The sequence below is a fragment of the Etheostoma spectabile genome, chromosome 7 (assembly GCF_008692095.1).
Source record: "Etheostoma spectabile isolate EspeVRDwgs_2016 chromosome 7, UIUC_Espe_1.0, whole genome shotgun sequence".
Taxonomy (NCBI): Eukaryota; Metazoa; Chordata; class Actinopteri; order Perciformes; family Percidae; genus Etheostoma; species Etheostoma spectabile.
The window spans coordinates 6,919,315-6,942,604 of record NC_045739.1 but is presented as its reverse complement, the minus strand read 5'-3'; the positions used below and the strand labels follow the sequence as shown (position 1 = coordinate 6,942,604).

At 39.3% G+C, this 23,290-nt stretch overlaps 1 protein-coding gene across 4 annotated transcripts in view; it reads left to right on the top strand.

Moving 5' to 3' along the window:
* The window catches only part of uckl1b (uridine-cytidine kinase 1-like 1b), an 18,598-nt gene extending 2,268 nt beyond the window's left edge, over positions 1 to 16,330 (top strand). Inside the window, exons 1-15 of one of the 4 annotated variants that reach the window (XM_032521816.1) lie at positions 348 to 856; positions 3,702 to 3,895; positions 4,455 to 4,561; positions 5,716 to 5,886; positions 7,756 to 7,827; positions 9,423 to 9,612; positions 9,727 to 9,788; positions 11,633 to 11,652; positions 12,372 to 12,470; positions 12,588 to 12,681; positions 13,110 to 13,172; positions 13,283 to 13,405; positions 13,693 to 13,800; positions 13,880 to 14,036; positions 14,729 to 16,330. In XM_032521816.1, the coding sequence (XP_032377707.1) occupies positions 789 to 856; positions 3,702 to 3,895; positions 4,455 to 4,561; positions 5,716 to 5,886; positions 7,756 to 7,827; positions 9,423 to 9,612; positions 9,727 to 9,788; positions 11,633 to 11,652; positions 12,372 to 12,470; positions 12,588 to 12,681; positions 13,110 to 13,172; positions 13,283 to 13,405; positions 13,693 to 13,800; positions 13,880 to 14,036; positions 14,729 to 14,808 (1,608 nt within the window). In that variant the 5' untranslated portion in view covers positions 348 to 788 and the 3' untranslated portion in view covers positions 14,809 to 16,330. Of the gene's footprint in view, positions 1 to 347; positions 857 to 2,023; positions 2,286 to 3,701; positions 3,896 to 4,454; positions 4,562 to 5,715; positions 5,887 to 7,755; positions 7,828 to 9,422; positions 9,613 to 9,726; positions 9,789 to 10,464; positions 10,482 to 11,632; positions 11,653 to 12,371; positions 12,471 to 12,587; positions 12,682 to 13,109; positions 13,173 to 13,282; positions 13,406 to 13,692; positions 13,801 to 13,879; positions 14,037 to 14,728 lie in introns of those variants that run through there. The other 3 variants (XM_032521817.1, XM_032521818.1, XM_032521819.1) reach the window with 3 other exon arrangements.
* Positions 16,331 to 23,290: the final 6,960 nt, after the last annotated feature.

Sequence of the window (23,290 nt, the reverse complement as noted above, 5' to 3'; positions counted from 1 at the left end):
GTGTGTGTGTGCGTGTGTGCGCGTGTGCGTGTGTGTGCTGTCTCCAGACTCTGGTGTAAGGCTCATGGAGACATGGCAAGTCCCTGCAGGGGAAAAGCACATCGCCTCCTTTCTGCCCTTCCCTTCTGTCATGTTCTCTCTCTCTCCATTTCTCCCTCTCTTCACCTCCCCAACAGCTTGAAACAGAGGGGGAGGGTTGTTTTTCCCAGTTGTTTATCTGTGTCTCTGTCGCTTTCTTCTGGTCCCTCTTTCACTTGCAGCCTCATATTGTGAAACTGACTGTCAAAAACAGACAGCCAAAGCTTGGTGTGTGTGTGTGTGTGTTTGTGCCAAGAGTGGGAAGGTCTGGTTCTAACCTGATGCTATTAATACCACCTAATGAACATAATCTGTAGGGTAGGTTATCCTCTTACATTTGTTGGTCGGACGACTGAGGGGAGGAGTAGAGAGCAAGTGAAAGAGGAGGGAAAAGCTGTGCTGTAGTTCCACACTGAGTGTGTTCTTTCTACCAGCTGCAGTGCCTTCTCTCTCCCTCTATTGCTCCACTGGAAGAAACAGAAAGCTGAACACATGTTTAAAGTTTCGTTTCTCATTTAATTTGATTCCCCTCTATATTCCCCACCCTCTCTCTCTCTGGATGTGTTGTACCAGAGGGCAATGCTGTTAAGTGCTTTATTGTGCGTGAATGTGTATATATATACGGAGTATACCTGTTGGCAGTAATATAGGATTAAAGAACAACTTGCGGAGTACACGCAGTGGGAGCCTCCCTTCATTTTTCTATAGTTATGAACTCTCTACCATCTTACTCAGGAGCTAGAATATCTGGCTGTTGGACTCTAAGATCGGATGGCAGGTAAGTGCATTTTATTTTTTTACTTTTTTTTTTTTACTTTAGTGTCCTCAGGTGTTTTTGCTTTTCCACCCTGACAGAGGTTTCCATCGCCATAGCTTCTCCAAAAAGTGGATAAACAGGAGAGATAATTGCAGTCTTAGATATAGCCCTCATCTTTTGTTGACATGCTTTGGGAAAGTTTGCATATGTCATGTGGTAACACAAATTACGTGCGAGTGACTGTAATAGTGCATTTGTGCTGACATTGTAATGAAACAGTAAAGAGTTGGTTAAGTTTTATTTTAGGTGTATGAGGAGGTTTGTCAGAAGCAAACAGTAGTATGCAGTTCATTTACATGAACCATTTAATTATTTTACATTTGGTTTTTCTGAATCCCCAACTGAACTAGGATATTGTAGTCTCTGTAGATTTAATTACAATTATTGTGTTTTGTCAAATGAATGCCATGTGTTGCCTTTAATCAATCTTTGTTGTTTATTGTAGAGCTCTATTTTATCACCGTTTTTTATCTGTGTTTTTAAAGGAGCCATGCTCGTAATGTCGTTGCTTGACAATGCTTGACATATTTCTGTGTTTTGCTAAATGAAAATAAAAGAAATCTTAAATCTCTTGAATCTTGAATCAAGACCCGCCGCCACAAAGGGCAGGAGGGAAAAAGGAACAACGTGTATTGTAAGCTATGACTAGGGTTGCAGAGTCGAAAACTTTTCAAAGAAAGTTAAGCGTGGGAATTGTGAAATTTGCACAATTTTAATAGCGTAGCTCTTAATAGTAAACGTATTGGTTAACTATTAAAGCATTTTTTGGTCGAAAGCATGCCCAATTAATTTAATTGTAGCCGTGCACTACATTCAGTAGCTCTTCCTACACATCATTTCCCAGCATTCCACAAAAAAGGAATTCAGTCAATTTACAACCATCTGCATGCACAGTGCATTCCCCCATCACATCTGCATCTAAATGCTTTCAGGAAACTTCTGATTTATCATAGACTCGCTTTCATGTGATGTTGTGTATCTTTTTTTTGTTGCTCTTCATTTTTTTTATTTATTTGTTTTACTAATTGATTTGTTTCGTTTGATAATGGTGTATTCAAAGTTGAGTGTGCGGATATGTGTTTATGAGTACTGTGACTGTACCCACTCCAGAAGGGCATGACTCAGCAGTCACCTAGACTAATCTTTTATTGCACCCTGGTTTGGCTTTAACTGATAGTGGAGTGGGCTATGCCTCATAGTCGGAGTCTTCTCACAGTCAACCCTTGCTTCCCGGCTCCATCCAAGCTCACATCTGACCTCTTGACACTGAATAACAGAGAAATAGACAGAGGGCTATCCAGGATTGCTCTCTTACACAGCACAACACAGTTATGGCATCTGGCCATTTACAATCCTCACTAGGTGAAGTGTGGATGTCTCAAATACTACAGTAAGTGTTGTTAGCAACTGTCACCTGGTGAGACTTATCACTCTGAGAAACTTGTGTTTGTAAAACAACCAAGGTAGTTTGCATTTGTTTTTGATGATGCTTCTTGGTGATATTTCTTGTGCTATTTATTATTCTTAACTTTATTTAAAAGTGATAGCTTTACTTACGATGTCCAAGTAGTTTTTTGTAAAGATAATGCACCACAGATGCCACAGACTTTGACAGACTAAACATTTGTAAGAGAGGTGAAGCAGGTTTTCCAAGGGAAGTTGAGTGTGAGAAGACGGTTACTCAACAAAGTGTTAGACCAGTTCTTTGTATTGTTGTTATCTGCTCTGAATTTTAAGTTGTCACAACCCTCAACTGAATGTTAGTGCTTATTCTTCATCACTTTTCTCTTGTAAAAACTCTTGTTATAGCAACTTTTTTCTGCCAGATACTGTTACAAAAGTCAGCAGATGCAGTTTTTTGGTGTTGAAATGCAAGTCATCTTAACCAGGTATTACATTAATTTCTCTTAGTCGGAATTTAGTTATCAGTATTGTTATTGTGTTGCGCAGGAGATATGTTTGACCAATGTGTTCAATTTGAATTATCCATGCAAATGTACTCTACCTGGCTCCCAGTAGAGTCTCATACCTGTTTTGAATATAGGACCTTTTTAACGTGGTATCTGTCAAAAGACATTATTGCAGAAAATCTTAGTCTCTTACCGCCACTGTTGGTGTATTGCATGAACACACCATTCAGTTGCATAACTGAACCGAGGCCTGTAGCATACTTGCCGCAGTTATACTGTAGAAGATTGGACAAAGCTCACCCGTTGAAGAGATACTACTAAACATTAACCCACGACAGGCGACAGCACAACACCAGCTCAGTCTTTTTTATTGTCAGTTTACTGGGTCACTTTTTGCTGCAAGTCTAGTTCTACCCCACAGTTACACACTCAAACGGGCTGTTTGTCTGTCGTTGTGTTTGTTTTATAACTGGAGAGGAACAGGAAGGAGCTTTTCATTCATTAAAGATAAATTGCATTTGTGTCATCATTACTTTCTTGTTGGTGCTAATGAACAGGGGTTGTACTATCGTATGTTTTAGCGTGTAGTTTATTACAGTAAGTTAAAGGTGCTCTAAGCACTGTTGGGGGACGTTACTTCTTGTTGACATTCAAAGTATTTTCAAACAAAATGAGACTAGCTTGCCCATCGTTCCTCCTCCCTGTCATAATGTGGCCACAGGACATTTTATTGCAGTATATAGCACTACTACAGATGTAATTGTTTAAAATGATGGTAACAAGAAATTGCTCCCTTTTTAAAGGTGTATATACAGCGCTAAACAAAACCAGGAATTTGTTCAGTCCCATAGAATATAAGTGATAGCATGCTTTGTTGTGTGTTTGTTGCTTTACAGTGGGGGTGGGGAGGGATCACTGGACCGGCTTCTCCCTTCGGTAAGCACAGGACTTTCACCCAGGAAAAGGACTACCAGTCAGTGCAAGTCTGAGCCTCCTCTCCTACGCACCTCCAAACGAACCATCTACACCGCTGGCCGCCCACCCTGGTACAACGAACATGGAGCACAGTCCAAAGATGCCTTCGTCATTGGTAGGACACTTAAAGAGATGCATGACACAATGTAAAAACACTGGCGTTTTCTTTCTTTCAAATCTTTGTATCATTTCGAGTACATTCTACCAGTAATTTGCAGTGTCATCATGACATCTAAACACATAATGCCAATATCAGGACCTTACTATTACACAATTGACACAGGAATATTTTTTTTTAATTTAATTAATATTTATTTACCCTGTATAAGCAGATTAGAGGTGCCCTTTGCAGAAATAAACAGTCTCTATATTTACTGCTAATGTGTATTGACAAGCTCATTCAGAGTCGTTATTGGCATTTTAACTGAGGGAGATGTGGCTCTGCTTTTCTGAAAGCAATTATTGGGGGAGCTTACTTTGAAGCACTGTTCCTGCCTGCTTCTCTACATGCAAGTAATAGCCTAAAGCAACTTCAATGTGCAAGTAATTGGGTGCCTTGTCAAGCTAGCACTAGTATACTACATTCCCACCAGGCAAAGGTATTTAAGGTAAAAAAAATTTGCAGTTATGTGTATGCAAGTTTACCTAATGGCTGTGTCAATATTCTGTTACAGGTCTGTGTGGCGGCAGTGCTTCAGGAAAGACAACAGTAGCCAGGAAAATTATTGAAGATCTAGATGTTCCATGGGTTGTACTACTTTCAATGGACTCGTTTTACAAGGTGTGCACGTTGTGCAGTATGTGTAGTCTCTAGAGTGTGTGTCTATTTGCATGCAGCCATGCACCAGTCTATGAATGTTGTAATGTGAGGTCAAGATTCTGAATGTATATTACTTAAAATTTAGCTTACCTCAATTTTTACATGTTTGTTCATGTTTTTACATCAATCCAAATGCTTTCATATTCTTGAGATCATCAGATAAGTACAATAAATCACTAGTCTTGAATGGCTTCTAACTCTTCAGCAGCCAGAAGGAAGGAAAGAATGAGACTGCGAGTAAGACAGAATAGGATTGCCTTTGGTTCCCAGAGGGGTAATGAGAGTAAGGAGCCAGAAAGGATAAAATATTAGAGGGTGGATAAAAGAGAAGCGCATTGGTGAGCGAATTGTGGAGAGAAAAAGAGTGGTGGAGAGCAAATAAGCAAGAGCCATCAGTCTTGCCCCTCAATACCTCCACCCACTCTCCGGTTATGTAATCCTGTCACAATCTGACAGCAGCGGTTCAGGCTGTGCAGAGTAGGAGGGATTTACCACTGGCCAGTGGTACTTTAGTCCTCAGCAAGGGCTAGTTTTCACAATGCAATACCTGAGGTCGGCAACCAAAACATTTGTTCTAGAATTTGTGTCTTTCCAAATTTTTGAGGTTTTCTCATGTTTGCTCACTGCCTACAGAAAGCCTGTAACACTGGTTTATCATATTTAATGTGTAATCAGTTCACTTAAAAAGGGAGTGTGGCTGTTCTAAAACTGCCAAATACCAGTTCTGGGCTTTCAATGCTCAACCACCCTGAGGGCGTACACACACAAGCACACACACAAGCACATACACCACCTGGTACAGACGTCACAGTGTCGCATGATGTTCTCCTAAATTTAGGTCCCCTAACTTGAACTGCTCTTGAACTGTGATCTGTGTCTTTGCATAAGCTTATGTAAATTATGCGGCAATCCATTATTTGAGCATGTGTGCCGGTTTTATTGGAATTCATTTTTATTATTGATTTGCAAACACTTTTTTGTGTCTTAGCAAAAGCCAGAAAGTGTGAGAGAGAGCAAGTAATTTTAGCAGGAAATAATTTTTTTGTCATTTTTGAAAGCATTATTATTATGGCAAGTTTGCTGTAAAGTAATTCTAGCATTGTTGCGATCCTCAGGTCCTGTCCCCGGAACAGCAGACTCGGGCTGCCAGTAATGACTATAACTTTGACCACCCTGATGCCTTTGACTTTGATTTGTTGACACACACCCTGCACAAACTGAAACAGGGCAAGAGCGTAAAAATCCCTGTCTATGACTTTACAACTCATGGGAGACAGAAGGAGTGGGTAAGGATGAAAGCGCGCACCCAAACACATTGCAATGCACTTTGGGGAGTTTAATGTTTTTAATCTCCCTCACCAGAGGTTTAGAGTCACATCGCAAATCTGTTACTCCAGATGGTTACTGACCAAGGGTGCAAGATATAGCAACTCAATATCGTAATCGCAACATCACGATATACAATATTATATCTAGGGGTGAAAGATATATCGATTTAATATTGTTATTGCAAAAATATCAAAAGTGTCACAATAAGTATAAAATATTTTGTGTATTTTGTGGAGCGTTTTGTCCTGGCCATTGGTTGTGTGACTTAGTTATGTTTGATTTAAAGCCCACTTAAAACACTATAATGATCATGTTTATTGGCCAGTTACCGTGCCACTTGCACATGTTAGTGCACGTCAGCGCACGGGTCCACTATGTGACAAACCCTATGGAGCGTACCACGTAGGGCTGCACAATTAATCGAATTATAATCACGATCACAATTTTGACTTCCCACAATCAAATTTGCGTAAACGAACGATTTCTTTTTTTTTTAAAGCGTCATTTCATAGAACGCTCCTGTTTTTTTTCTTGCATAGCGTATCTACCGCTCCGTAATCCACTGTCTGATCATGTGCAGGTCAGAGTTGTTCCCTGCATCGCACAGAACACAGAATAAGTTATTGAATGCAACTATCTTCAGTATTCAACATAAGAAGAATGTAACATAATATGGATGTGAAAGCAGTTATAAACAGCCTATGTGACAATAAAATTGGTTTTGGTTAAAATCAACAAATAATCGTGAGAATAATCGTGATCACAATATTGATCAAAATAATCGTGATTATTTAAATTTTGGCCATAATTGTGCAGCCCTAGTACCACGTGTGTGCATACTTTGACAGGCTGACAGTGTAAGTGAATTAATTGATAGAGACAACAAAACAAATCAGACAAGTGAAAGAAAAAATTTATCCTGTTCTTTTTATATATTTTATACTGTCCAGCCAGTAGAACATGTCCTGTTCTGTAGACATGGTCCTTATTTATATAATGTATACTGTCCAACCAGTAGAACATGTCCTGTTCTGTAGACATGGTCCTTATTTATATATTTTATACCGTCCAACCAGTAGAACATGTCCTGTTCTGTAGACATGGTCCTTATTTATATATGTTATACTGTCCAACCAGTAGAACATGTCCTGTTCTGTAAACACTGTCCTTATTTATATATGTTATACTGTCCAACCAGTAGAACATGTCCTGTTCTGTAGACATGGTCCATATTTATTCATGTTGTACCAGTCCAATATGACAGTCAGTTGAAATAAACCTTGTGTTGTAAGAAAAGTTGTTTAATTTGTTATGAATTTATTATGATGCGTTTTCCCGTAACTTTAGTAATTTTACATATATCTAAATGAATATTGATATCACAATATTCATAATCAATATTGCAATATCACATTTTGTTAATATCGTGCAACCCTATTACTGACAAGATTTCTTGTGTTTATACTTTTATATCCATTAAAGGGATACTTTGTCCATTTTAAACCAGCTGTGTCATCTTTTTGTGGCCAGTGTGTGCAAATGAACAATGTTTGGCTTCCTTCCGTGGTGTCAGCGCACGAAGGAGCGAAGCAGCGGAGGTTAGCTGAGATCCGCCAGATGACGATGATGAAGGCAGATCTTGGCAGACCTCCGCTTCTCCGTTCCGCAGGCAATGACAGAGCTGGATTTAAATCAGCAAAATATCTCTTTAACTACAGTTAGCGCCTGTCAAATTAGGATTGAGCATGATAATTGTTGCAATAACTTATGCTGTCTGTATATCCATTTACTGTGTATGAACATTGTACATGCACATGTGTCCACAGAAAACCGTATATGGTGCCAGTGTTATTATCTTTGAGGGAATCATGGCCTTTGCAGATAAAAAGCTCTTGCAGGTAGGGCAAGATTGTTGTCCTCTTACTTGTTCAGCTGGTCATTTGAATGTGCTATTGTCACATTTATTTTTATCTGTGCATGTAGTCAAACTTGTTTTTCTTGTGCATAATATGGGAGGGAAAGTTTTTCAATTGTATATTTAAAGCACTGGATTAGAACTGATATATCAGCCGATATCACAGATATATCTGTATGCATCTGCAGTTATGTTGGCTGATAAGTGCCAAGAAATTACAGCACAGAAATGCTAGATATGTTTGAAGTGAAGAAAGATACTTTGTCTATCACAGAACAATGACAAGTTTATTATTCAGCTGTAAGATGTCACTTATTTATCCTTTTATCCTTATCCTTACCTATTAGCTCCATTGATTGACAGGTATTTTCATACACAGACTAATACAAGTTAATGTTTTCAGGTGTTGTTAAAGATTTATTGAAGGGAGTGTGATTATAAAGCATTGAACTATAATGAGTTGGAAAACAAAATGCTGTTTTTACATCTACAAGTCTAGAAGTCAAATCTGTTTAATAACATACAGTACTGTACTTGATGAACTTTAGGAATATAGCTGCAGTTTATCTAATTAAAACACATTGGCCCTTCAATCGTACTTTATCATACAGAAGTAGGTTTAACACATACCTGATGGATGCTGGCTGACAAAAATAAACAGATTACGTTATAAAGATTATTCAAGAGTCATTGCACACTTACAGCGCCAATGTGATCATTTATTTTAAAAGCAGTGTTTTAAAAGCTAAATTGTCCTTATCAGGGTTCATTTTTGTATTCACCAGGGTTTTTCCCGGCTCAGGATAGGCTTATGGGGGACAACGACGCATAACAGTTAGCATGACCGGTACTCATTGCCTACAGTAAAGGCAATGAGTGTTACCTTATTTGATAGTAATCTATGCATTTTTTGTGTTATTTCAGAAAATTTTAAAAACAAAAATGTATACTATGTTTGAATAAATGAAACCCAAATTAACAAAACTAGTTAAAATTATATTAATATTTAAATAAATCGCAGGGAGAGTCCTGTACAGCCTGACTCTGGAAATAAAACTGAGATTAGGGCTCATATTCAAGTTTATGTTTGCTTGTTCAACGTTTTTTGGATTTAAATAGCTATTTTCATTTGCACTCCTTATCATTTTAGGGCGGAAGATTTTTCTTTTTGGCACCCCCCCAAAGAGGTTTACTCTTTTGGGGGGGTGCCAAAAATTCCTCTATGCAGGAAAAACCCTGTTCACCAATATCAGACTTATCACCCAATTTTTTTCTAAGCACACTGGTTGTTAATTCTGAGCACAGTAACCTTCAACTTTAAAACAAATGTCTTGACATAATTTATATATCATGACACAACTGTAGGCTAAATTATGCTCCTATGGTTTGACCTAAAAAACCACAAAGAATCTAAAAAATATATAGTGAGAAGCTAAAATAAATATTGTGTGTATATATATATATATATAGTAAGAAGGTACTTCTAGCATGCAATTTTTTCACACAATGTTTGTGTCAAAGTGATACAAAGCTTCATGTTCAGCTTAGCATTTTTAATGTTTCATGTTCTCTTGTCAGTTGCTGGACATGAAGATTTTTGTCGACACAGACTCCGACATCCGGCTGGTGCGTCGATTGCGGAGGGACATCACAGAGAGGGGCCGAGACATTGAGGGTGTCATCAAACAGTACAACAAATTCGTCAAGCCAGCGTTTGAGCAGTACATTGAACCTACCATGCGCCTGGCTGATATTGTGGTCCCACGTGGTGCGTGCATTCTCCACATACATATGTTAATAGGGTCAATATTACCATACGTAACTAATAGTAGGATTTTGTAAACATCATGCCACTTTGTGTTTCTGTTTGTCCTCCTATCAGGTGGGGGCAACATGGTGGCCATCGATTTGATAGTGCAGCACGTCCACAGTCAGCTGGAGGAGGTAGGATAGGTCTCACCTGTATACAGACCTAAATACACACACAACCATTCTCGCTATGCCAGTGTATAAGACATATTAGGGGAGCGTTATGTCCCTTTATTCATCCTTCCTGGTGGTATTATTATTATTTTGTTGGTTGGGTTAATATACTGCTGGGATAATTGGCACTCAGAAAGGTTGAAACTGCAACCAGCCCTCAAATCTTTTTGACAGTAATTACAAGCTCGTTTACTCCCTCTAGTGGATAGAAAATTTGCTACACAGATGATAGGGGAGGATGAATTTGCATAATTGTTCCAGGCTTGTTCAGTAAGTGTGAACAAAATAATTAGATAAGTATTGTAAAAGCAGTTATCACTTGAAGCCACTTGTCTTTGTTTTAGGTAAAAAATATTGCAATTCGGACCAGAATACATGTTTTTGCTTCCTCTTCAGAATAAGCCTTTCAATACTGAACCAGTGTGCTGTTTGGACTTTTGGACTTGTTGTGCAACATGCAGTAATTGTCACCAAAGGCACATTTTTTGCTCGTGGGGAGCACTTTGTGCCACAATGCAGTTTGCTTTGTTTTCTCCCCACCATACACACACATTAACACACACGCCGCTGATGGACTGCTTTCTCACCCTCTCTCCCCCCACTTCCCCTTCACCGCAAATCCCTCCATGGCTCACAGCGCGAGCTCAGCGTCAGGTAGAGTGGCCTTTATCCTGTCTATCATTCTCTTCTCACCATCTGTCCAGTTCCCCGACTACTTCAGCTTCATACTGGGAGAGAGAGGAAAAGAGGCCAGCAAAACCAACTTCTACCTTCCACTGATCTGCTGGCTGCCATGGCACATCACCAGGCGGCACTGTTGTATCTGTAGAGCAGATATGGCTAATTAGTGATCAATCATAAGATTATGAGACTTTGCTAAAATATTGTAAAGAAACCAGCTTGGAATAAATATAAAAACTGCATGAATGCCGCTGTCAACATTTAAAAGATGAAAAGCATGAATGCGGTGTAGTGCAGCCAGCATTTAATGTAGAGACGTTGGTTTTCCTTCTCTATACCTTGTAGAGAAATTACATCTTACACTCTTCCTGCCTTCTGTGTCTAAAAATACACCAATGAGTCAAGTCACTGACCCCTCCTTTCAGCGGCAGCAAGAATAGGAGAGAGAGTGACTACAACAGAAAGCGAGAGAGAGGAAGCTCTTGCTACAGCTATTGTTGACTATCACCTACCTCAGCCACAGAGAAAGTTTCCAATACCCTACTACAAAGCGCTGAGTTTTTCCATTGAATGTCGGCCACAGTATCTGAAACAGAGAGAGAGAGAGGAAGTGAGCGTGGTGCCTGTCTTTAGACACAGGATGTGATGGGGCCTGTGAGCTGAAATACCAACTTCTACTGTTCTACGCGGTGAAAGAGTGACAGCCGCACAACAGCTTGTGCACCTCCCACGCGTACACACAATGGATACATGTATATAGATATCAGAAATCGGATCCAAAAGACTTCACTTTTTTACCATAGTATCTGTACAGATCTTTAAACGCATGGCCCGTTACTTGATTTCTTCCCTGACTCATGAATAATAACAAAGCAGTATTATTTAGCTTAAAATGGCAGTCGGTGGTAAGCTCATTTCCAAAACATTTGACATTTTCAAGTCTCGGCTGTCACACTTTTCACTCTGTGTGTGTGGGTGTGTGTGTGTGTTAATCCCTTCATCTCTTCATCCACCTGATGTTGTGTCTCTTCTCATTTTTTTTCCCTCCTCTTATCTGTTGTTTTTCGTCTTTCTGTGTCCCCTCTGTTGTGATTGTTGTTTTGTCGAAAAAACTCTCCCTATAGAGGAAACTTCGCTGGGATATGTGAGCAGATTTGCTATGATTTCTCTTTTCTTTGCATCTGGCTAATGTGTCTCTCAATGACATTGTGGATACTGTGGTGTCAACATGACTGCATCACTGTGTTAGTGTAACAGTGTGTCTTTTCCTCTAGAGCCAAGGGTAGACTTAGGCTAACAAGATATCCTAATGTGTATGTGTGGAGTCCTAGGGAATTACTGCAAGTAGTAGAGACCTATCATGGAAAATAACCATCATGCATCTATTTATATGTCACAGTGAAATTCATAATCCATATATATAGTGTTAATCTTAAAACTGATCATTTTTTATGTATTTTCCATTACCATGGTCTCGGTACTGTTGTAATTTCCCACTAAAATACTCAACAACAACACTGGCCTTGTGTGCTTTGCAATTTTGTGTGTCTGCTTTTTTCCAAGTAATCCTAATACAGTGGTTGCACACTACCATTATCGACTTTGTAATTTGTTTTTTTGCATGTACTTACATGTATGTGTGGGTGGGTGTAATGTGTCTTGTGTGCATTTGTTTTCTGAATGTGCATACAGTTTGTGTGTGCACGCTTGTGTGTAAACCTGCACATACAAGTCTTTACCCGTGCAGAAAGGTGTTAATTGTACTTGTATATATGTGTGTTGTATTCATGTGTCCATCTTCCCTCTTTCCACTGTTCTCACCCCACACCGCCCACGCTCTACTATTTGTTGCCGTGGTTACAGGGCAGCCCTAGCTTCTGCACACCAGGCCCAGCCCCTCCCCCAGACCCTCAGTGTTCTTGAGAGTACACCCCAGGTCAGGGGCATGCACACCATCATCAGGTATGAGCCAAGAAACCCACATTAACATGTACATTTGTATCCATAAAAAAGTGCAGTGTGTAGCAGCTACCCTCATTAAAAATCTTGCATCTTTCTTTTCCTAATCACCACTTTTAGAAACAAGGAAACCAGCCGCGATGAGTTCATCTTCTACTCCAAGAGGTTGATGCGTCTGTTGATCGAGCGAGCGCTCTCCTTCCTCCCCTCGCAGGTGCCAAACACTGAGATTCAGTGTTAATTAATTCCTAGCACTGCATGACTGTTCTGGAGTCCTTTGTATTAAGTAGGGCATTGACTCTGAACGTGATACCTGGGCAGAGATGGGAGACACGTGTAGGGGAAAGAAAGCTTGAGATAACCAATGGATAGAAGCTGACAAGACACAGCAGCATAAGTGAGATACAATACATTAGGTGAGGAAATGAGGAAAGATGAAGGGTAATGGAAAGAATAAGTGCTTGTTTTTGCTAAATAGAGAATCAGACATACACATAAGTGGCTGAGGCATGAGCATGGAAACTTCTCGAGTCACCACAATGGAAAGTTTCCATACCTTAACCATAAGATACAGGTTTGCATGACACAGACATACACACGACTGGAATTTGAATGATTGATCGATTTTTGATATTATCTCAGGTCCGCGTAGTCCAGACCCCGCAGGGAGAGGATTATGAAGGCAAGACTTTCCACGGGAAGATGGTGAGTGAACTCCATTTACTTCGTTTGATTTTATTTTAAAGACCATTCAAAAGAGTTTTGTATCTACCTAAACTGATGCAACTAAACTCTTTTTCTTTTTTTTTTTTTAGATCACAGGCGTATCTATCCTGCGAGCCGGGGAGACCATGGAGCCGGCTTTGAGGGCCGTCTGCAAAGACGTCCGCATCGGCAAGATCCTCATCCAGACCAACCAGGACACCGGAGAACCAGAGGTACAGATTTAAAATGTGGCTTATAGGTTATAGAAGTTGTGTAAAATATGAGATACATATGAGAACATTGAGCACATATGAACATTTTTTTTAATAATATCTTGCATTGAGTTTGCTGCAGCTTGGTCTTGTGGTTTCATCATACGTTTTGCTTATCTACGTGTCCTTTCTAGGAAATTGATTGGGCAATTTCTGCACAATGCCACCCATGATGTAGCTACAGGATGGTACTGCTCTTGTTTACTGGTATTGGTATTAACCCACATGCTGTCTGTAAACCTTTACAGCTTCATTACCTGCGTCTACCCAAAGACATCAGTGAAGATCATGTGATCCTGATGGACTGTACTGTGTCCACTGGAGCTGCTGCCATGATGGCTGTTCGAGTCCTACTGGTGGGTGTGCCTGATTGTTCACAAGTCCATGCTGCATCCCTTATGTAGCCTGTATTCATGTGTGTGTTTTAATTTTTAGGACCATGATGTTCAGGAGGACAAGATCCTGCTGGTGTCTTTGCTAATGGCAGAAATGGGAGTCCATTCAGTGGCTTACGCATTCCCACAGGTCAAAATCATCACCACAGCTGTTGACAAGGAAGTCAATGATCTCTTCCACATCATACCTGGCATAGGTGAGTAATGGTGAAAAGAAGATATTTTACATACGGGTTACCCTGCCAATATATGGCTTAGGCACGTTGCTAAGCGTATGAACCATAGACTGTATGTAATGCCATGAATGTAAAATGTCGATATGTAGAGAGCATCTGGATGACAATCCGACACACAGGACAGGCGTCCGCCCAGCACATAGCTGCAGCCCACACGTTTGTGAGTGTGTGGTGTAGAGAGAAAGGGAAAGCAAGAGAGGGTGGTGTGTGCCGGTAGTATGAAGTTAGCAGTAACATATAGCTATGAACGTAGCAGTGCAGAGTGTGTACAGTTGATCTGTCAGTGAATAAATGCTACAACTCCTTAAGACCCAAGCCAAGTTCCAGTCTCTTGTTTCCTACCTGCTGGTTAAAGAAAGTGAGGAGTGGCGATAGCCACAGAGCTAGTGACAACTTTAGCACAGGCTCATGCTACTCCAAGTTTTACTTTATTGTTCTCTCCCTCGCTGCAGCCGACAACCACTGAGCTTAATGCAAATAATTGTGCGATTACCTTACTAATATGCAAATGTACCATTGGAACCAAAACCCAGGGACAACTGTGGTTTATTGCATTGTATTTACTTTTTTCTCCACATGTTGTGCTTTATCTATACATGATGCTATCTATAATCTTTAGTTCTAACCGATGCTGATGTGTTTCATCTTTGCAGGAAACTTCGGGGATCGATACTTCGGAACAGATGCACCCCCTGACTGGAGTGACGAAGAGATGGATGAGCCCAGTTACTGATTGAATTATCTTACACAACTTATTGTGTGATTCAGGGCTGTGCCCCTCGGAGGACATTGTGAGGACATATTCTTTGCCTCTGTTGGGCCGTAACGTGCATCCTTCCAGGGCCAAACAAGGTGCCCCGAGAAATCAGCTGAAAACAGGACAAAACACTGCAAATGTACAGTAAACCATTTGGGAAGTGTATCATTTGATCTAATATAACTGCTGTTGTGAAAAGTTGTGTAATGAAGTATGAAATATTTTTATATGTACAGTATGTTATTAAGTCTAAATTAGTGTTTAAATTGTGACAATCTCTGAAATTTGCAGGCATGTTGCTTTGATAAGAGATCTAGCCTTAAGCCGTGTACTGTGGACGACACAACTGAATGTGGATTTGCAGTGCCGTAAATGTTTTTTTAATTTTTTACCACATTCTTTTCTCACAACTTTCACATATGTAATATTGGAACGTGAACTTATGTTTCTCAACTTCCATTGCCATGAGCACTTTCTGAAGGACCATGCAATCGGAAAATGTGTGGGTGTATCTGTCTTGTTTTTTTTAGCTCTCTGGTTCACCCTTTTTCTTTTTGTGGATGCTGACCTAACCAGTGGAAACGGGTTTTAAAAACAGTTTTTCATTATACAGCCAAAAATATGCACTTGTGGTGTATATTTATACAGCATGTCCTTCAATTACATATTCTTTCCTATGGATAGACCTGACCAGTCAGCAGGCAAGGCATGTGTGTTTTTGATGCTTTAAAATAGGTCATTTGCTTTTAACAAACGCAGATTAAGCGTTTATTTTAGTCTCACGCATACTGCTTAATGCCTCCGTTTTTCATGCACTAGATGAGATTTTTGGTTTGAATAAAAAAATAAAATACTGTATATATAATAAACAAATAAATAAAAATAAAAGGGATGCTGAGTTGAGTATGCATATAGGCTCAGAACATCTACATTTCAAAAAGTGGGGTGTTCACAAAGCCCTGCTAGTAAATTATTTTTATACTTAATATTGAAATGAAGGAGATCTGACTGTTAAAGTTGCCTTTTTAATATTGCCTTGTTTTTAGAAGAATGTTGACAGCTTGCCAGACGTTTGGTTGCACTCCAAAGTATTCATCCATATCTAAAGGGGAGAAGTGTTGCATAATAATTAATAGGATGTTCACTTTAACAAGTTCACATTAATTATAATAAATGGATCATTTGTAAAAAAAAAAAAAAAAAGTAAGTTCTTTTTTTTCTTACATTTTTTTTTCACATTTTTGAAGAAAAAAAATGAAATCGGGAAAAACAAAAACTGAATCGACTTGCAGCAACATTACCTACAAGCATTGTTACTACTGTTACCAATCATTTTCCATTTGCTCACCTGAACTGTGTAATGTGCTTACTTCTGAACACAAATGTTAGTCACTCTGTACTGAAAATTCATCAAATGTGTTTTCAACCTCAGTGTTTGACAGTGTGCTGTTTTGTGTTTATCACTGCTGCAGCTGATTAATAAAAGTACAGTAGAGCTCACAGTGTAATATTTCATTCAAGTCAAATGTGAATTGTTTTCTAGTGTTCAACAAGCTCACACCAGTTAAACAGAGGTCATAGCTTAGTCTCTTAGGTCTTAGTTATTCTAGTGAAACACACCTCTCAGCGCATAACGTAAACCTGTCGCCATCACCTGCGTATCAGTTTTTCCTTTATCAAACATTTTAAGACAGAAAGGCATTACTTACACATAAAATGAACAGGAAGGATATTGTGGTTGTCATCTTCTCATTTAAAAGGAACCTTGATATCCTCCATCATTTTCCATAATTATCACCCTCGACAGCTGTCAAGACGACAGTCATGGTAAAGTATGATTGACACACATTTGATGAGGCTGATGGACAATTACAAACCGGCAGCCTGTTACATAGGCAGATTTTGACCCACAAGAGGCATCTGTTTTCAGAGGGAGGGGGTGTGAGAAGGACAAGTCAAAAGACGTGCAAGAGCTAAGAATATCACGAAGCTCAGCAGCGCCGTTTTTCTTCATATGCTGCTCGCTGGTTTATCTAGAGTTAAATACGCAAAATACTGTCATACATTTGAAAGCTTTTTTTTATTGTAAGAAGTTTAAAACGGCTGACTTTTGATTAAAATGATATGAGTTAATTTGTTAAATTCCCATAAATGTTAAGATATGTTTGCCTGCTATTCCTTTCTTAAGTCACAACCTTTTGCAATGTTGACCCTCTACACACACTTACACACACACACACACACACACACACACAGGACACCCACAACACACACACACAACAACACACGCACACAAATTAGTCTATCTTCCATTGCATGATGACAATTGCTTGAAAAGTTATTTTAATTTAATACAAATGTTTTTTTGTTTTTTATTTTAATGTCAATGGATAAAAAACGTCATATTGGTCCTTTGAATGGAGATGTCAGTGGAAAGTTTACCACCAGCACTGACAAACAGGAAGGTGGTGTGTGTGTGTGTGTGTGTGTGTGTGTGTGTGTGTGTGTGTGTGGTGGGTGTGTGTGTGTGTGTGTGTGTGTGTGGTGGATGTGCTGTTTTGTGTGTGTGTGTGTGTGTGTGTGTGTATTGCATCCCTATTGGTAGTACAGAGCATATAGGTCCACCTCAGTAGAGACAGCAGGAGTGGCCAACTCAGCGACCTGTGTTTCTTTTTCATCCTCATGTCACTAGCTTGGCTCCAGGTTGCTCTGCTCTCTTCCTGTGTGCCTTCTCTTGGTCTTGACTTTACAATGACGAAGATTGTTTCCTACTCTGCCTTGACTGGGTCTGAGGAGTCAGAGGGTCTGCCATGTGGGTAAGAAGCACGCAGAGGAGACTTTGAAAGCTCTTAGAGAGAAGGAGACTCAACACAAACTTTCCACAATCCTCCATTATTGTAATGATTGTTGCGAGATGACAGGGAGGAAACATGGAAATGTACTATGTATTTATGGCTGTTTTTTTTGTTTGGTTAATGTGCTATCTGGCAGCGAGTGTGTCTGCATTGTAAATGTTGAAGTGATGGTGTGAGTAGGCCAACACAGCACAGTGGCTTAATGCAGATAGCTGAGGATGAATAATTCAGACGATGAAGTATTTTCTGAATCATGAGAAGAGGGTTTGGATTAGTCTGTTGAAGAGGGTAAAGTATTTTCTTTCCCTTTCTCTCCCTCTTTCCTCTTACACGCTTTCTGTGTGTGTGTGTGTGTGTGTTGTGTGTGTGTGTGTGTGTGTGTGTGTGTGTGTGTGTGTGTGTGTGCGTGCGTGCGTGCATGCTCTCCATCTGCATAGATAATCACGAGAGTAACATTTCTAAGAGACTGGACTATCCTCATAAAGTCAGGCCAGGGTGATTTAGATGTTATTAGTATGAGATGCAGTCTGGGCATTAGGCTCTGTTGTCTGTGTTTAATTGCCCTCTGAGTGGTTTCAGCACAGGTTAGCTAACAACAGAGAGCCAGTTGTGGCGTTAAACTTCTTATATTGTGCTCTGAGTTTTCTGAATGAGAACGTTTGCACGCATATAAGCCTGACATGTTGTGTAAATGCATTTAATTATGGCTATTGGAGTTTTGTCATTGTAAAAGCTACATTTTCTCAAAATGGGATATTAAATTTTACATTGAGGACAGCATCTGTATCCTCCTATGAATGCATAGACTTGGTGAGATTATTTTTATTTTTTTTACACAAGTAAGTAAAATTACATAACCAGAATGAATAAAAGTCACTATTGACACTTTGATCAATGGCTTTTTTTAGGTGTATTTTCTCTTTTTTTTTATTCTCAATGGATGAAGGTTGTTTCTGGCGCCAAAATTCTGTCAATCTACATTATGTTACATTATGGATGCTGAATTTTCTTAATTTATAGTTTTATTTGTTTAATGACTTTACAACATAGCAACAAAAAAATAGCCCCCTTCGGTCCCAAAAATCAAAACTCTACAATACAGATTATTTGAGCAGACGCTGTTATTACATTTAAGGTAATGAGTTGAAAAAAAAACACCGCCTTTGGATGATGGTGATTAGCAATGCTGGTCACCAACAGTATTATCTTATTCTTTACCATTAAGTGGACCCTTGTGCATCTAAACATTTATATTATGCAAAACCCGCTAACATCCACCAGCGTTTCACCCAGACAGTGCACACTTTCAGATGTATGAACAGACCGAATTATCCTCAAATAGTAACAAATGTTTTTTTTGATAAACACAAATACACTTTGATTGAATTGTTTTAATCAAGTGCTTTTGTTTTTGCCAAAGGACTTGCTCTCTGTGTGGACACTGTTGCGTGCTGAGGCTCATGGAGCAGCCTGAAGCAACACGCCAAGTCCTGCTTTAAGTCTTGAGTGGTTCTTTCTAGGACTGTCCAACCTGAGAATGGTAATTTCAGGCTCAATCTCAGGTTCGTCAGCCCATGAAAAGCTAACTCACCTCAGCAGATCAGAAGGAGGGACACCAAAAACAAAGCAAAAAAAAATCCTGCCTGGACTGTGCTGGAACATGTTTTGGATTTTCAGAAAGCAAGGATGTGAATTATCTGTACATCCGATTTACAACTCTCCTTTTTCATATTTCATCTAGTGTGTAAATAATGAATATTTAATGTTATGGCTAAGATGTGCCAGACTTTATTGTCAAAATATACATTTCCGGTTTCTCTGTGACACATTTAATCAAGTTGAATACTAAAAATCAGCACAATGGAGTAAAATAAACTTATTTCACTTATTATAAAAGGCAATATTCAAATGAATGACACATGGCAGTCTCTTGTGCTCACACAGAGCTCTGCAGTTTTACTGTAAAACAGAGAGCAACATGAAGCTGCCTGTTTACCAGTAGAGGGAGCAGTGTACACACTAACCAGGGAGCAGAAGCTGTTTCTGCTTGTGGAAATTACTTTGATAATTTAGATTTTTTTTTACAATCTCGTAGCTAAATCATCCATTCAATGATTTTTTTTTTAAATGTCTTCAAGAATGGCTGCTGCATCACTGCAAATGATAGAAAACAGACTTGTTGAAGGTCACCTGACATGCTGCTTTCACATCGTAACAACTGCTACACACGCTGCCACAGCTAAGATGTGATATTATTTCAAAATACTGAGACAAAGTACTATTCATGATGATGTATTTACCCTACGACGCTAAGAGTGTTGTTTGATCCCATCTTAGCGTAAAGCCGTTAAATCACTTCTGCTGTTCTTGTTTGACAGCTGTTATTAATTACATAATTTATATGCCCAATAAATGTACAAGGTGCAGGATAAAAAGAATTATTCAAATACTTACATATTACACATAATTTAAATTCTAACTTGCACACTGTATATGAGACGTGTAGGTTAATACAACGGCAGAATGCACGACACAATTTGTAACTTTACAGTATTTCAAATTCTGTGAAACTTTTTACATGAATCAAAACTAGAATTAAGAATGGGCATCTACAAACCCTTTACTTTTGAGTTGGTTTCAGCAAACACATTTTACTGTTCTCTTGTTTCTATATTTTTGTAGGTGCAACAGAAGTCACGGCATAAAACATGTAGACTTATGTAGACAGTAAGGGCAATCTAGAAATTAAATTAGTCAGAGTTTTCAATTAAACTTTTTGTCAGTTTGCAACACAAATGTAATTCGACATTTATTGATTCATCTTGCATAAAACAGAATTCAACAGGAAGGGTATAACACCACTGTTAAGAAAATAAATTAAATGAAGACCGAATTAAATAATTATAATTGCATTTGGATCCTCTCAAGGACATAATGGTTTAAACAGTCTTCTCATTGTAAAACCATCCAGATGCAGCAGATGCAGCACTTCAGATTTCTTTTTTTCTCTGAAAGACGCCTTCTAGACTTTTCTGGTTGCTGAGCTTTATCATCCTGGAAGACTCATTGCTTGTTACATTTCATGTTTTTTGTCTCGTTGCCTTTTGAACTGTTTATTAAAGTCAGAAATTGAACAAAATGGCATTCAACACCTGAACGTTTCCTTTTTAAAGAATGCTTTGAAACAGCTTATTTCTGGTGAGCTCTGCACAGTGGCGTGTGCACACCCTTTCAGGAGAATATAATGCAATATGTTTTTACATTCTGACCTCTCACTGAGATTAATATATAATTATTTAAAAATCACATGTCTGAAATGAAGTGCAAAATTAGATGGAAGAACATCGATGTATTCAAACAAATCCTTTCAAAGTTGTGTTAAAATTAGTTCAATATGTGTTCACTAACTCTCCCTGCAACAGATAAGAAAGTCCTTTGCTATTTCCAGATTATGCTACTCCTCCGAGAATACGTATGGCCCATATTCAGACACAAGAAAATCCTACAGAAACAAAGCCGAGTTAAATTCTGAGACATTTCTGACAATTTTAAATTTTTTGTCTAACAGCTTGATACATTTTTTCAGCAAAGATTGTATTAGAAATTAGAAAAAGAAGGTCACATGATCTTAGAGATAATGTAAATATATTACATTAACATTTATGGTAACTTAAAAACTAAGTGGATGTACACTATAACAGCGTTGTGTGACACGTGCTTCTGGTTTTATTGTGCCTATATTGGTTTTCATGTATTTTTTTAGCTTATAGGTCTTTATGAAAAACAGATACACCCTGTCACACCCTTGCCAAAGCTCAAAGGACAACAGAGTGTTGCAATCTTTGCTATTCGTGTTTTCCCAAGACAAATTTGCAGTATCTTTAGTCTGGTTTGCAGTAATCCCATCACAACAACTTTGTTACAATTTAACAAATTACCATGGGCTTTTGCTTTTTTGCTGTTGCCCATGAAAACTGATATTACAAACACCCTTCCACAGGAAAATGGTCGTGTAGAAAATGAACCATAGGAGTGTGTGACCCCGTGACCTTTCTTTCATCGGGGTTAAGGGTCAGTATGGGATGCAGCTCTCTGTGGAGAGATTAAACCCGGTCACCAAGGTAACATAATGTGCACCCAGGATGATCAGGGTCACCTTGGTCAATGACTACACACGCTGACTTTTATCTTATTGGTGGAAATGGGAACGGGTTTATTTTCATCACCTGTCTTCATGTTTTACTCTGTTTTGACCCAGTTACTAATACATGTATGAATTATTGCAATGTGTTTGTGTGTGTGTGTGTGTGTGTGTGTGTGTGTGTTTTTTCATACTAGCTCTCCTAGCTTTAACCATTGTTGCCCCACAGCATTCTATTTCTTAAGTCAGCTGACCAGGTTGAAGGGTTTGAGCCATGCTGCCTGGGGTCAGTTGGCTCGTGATGAATGAACTGAACAAACATGTGTGTGGACTGAAAAGCCAGATCATGGTGGCCAAGAGTGAGCGACGGCGGCTGGCACAGCGCGCCGTGACGCTCTGTGAGGAAATTCAGGTCAACTTATGTCACGGAAGAAAAGGAAAGGTGCTTGATGTAAAAGACTTGAAATTTCATCACATCTCTTTCAAAGTATTGCGGGTTTAAAAGCTGAAAACATTATCAGATAATTTGTCGTTGCTTTAAGAGCATTTATTATAGAGCACTTATTATAGAGCTGTCATGTTTTGGAGGATTTGTTATCATTAAAATAATTTATTTAAAGAAACATGCCATGTTTAGCCCATTGCCTACTAATCTTACACATTTCAATATATTTTTTTGACTGATTTTCCACCTGCTGGGAACTGTGGCTGTATGAAAATCAATATCTAGAAACATAAAAATAGCTTAAAATAGTTAATGTATAATAATAAATACTAATTCATCTGTGTGTGTGTGTGCGTGTGTGTGTGTGTGTGTGTGTGTGTGTGTGTGTTTGGGTGGGGGGGCTGAGGTCAGTTAGTTCCAGCCCCGAGGACAACGCTGCCACGGCCTTGGAACAGTGTGGGGGTGGTTCACTTCCCTTTTCCCTGCCTCACGACTTCCTGTGAGCGCTAGGACCGTTAACCACACCCTCCTCCCCGGCCTACACCACCACCACACACCAAGCCCTAGAAAACACTCTGTTCACACACCGACTATCCCCTCTTTCTCCTTTATTCCCTGGCCAATCAACACAAGTACACACTACAACAATAGTCCTCTTCCCTCGTCCTGTGGTAGTCCCACCTCTCTCTGCTCTGACGGCCGTCCCTTAGTTTCTCTCTGGTGCTCTGTGCCTGGTGGCAGGTAGAATTGCGCTTGTACTAGGTTTGCCGGCAGTCCTCTCAATGGCAGTTTCTCGTCATGCCATCAGCCACGAGCATCTCAACGAGAGACTTTCTAAAGATCCTGGCTTTGCTTAGCAACAGCTGAGTCACCATTGCAAGGTGTCGGTGAACAGATTATCAGAAGAGATGACATGGTTTTTTTGTGTGATGGAATGAGAAGCATAAAACAATAAAAACAAAGCACAAACATGGTAAAGAAAGGCCATGCTCTGGCCACAGCTCACTGTGCCATATA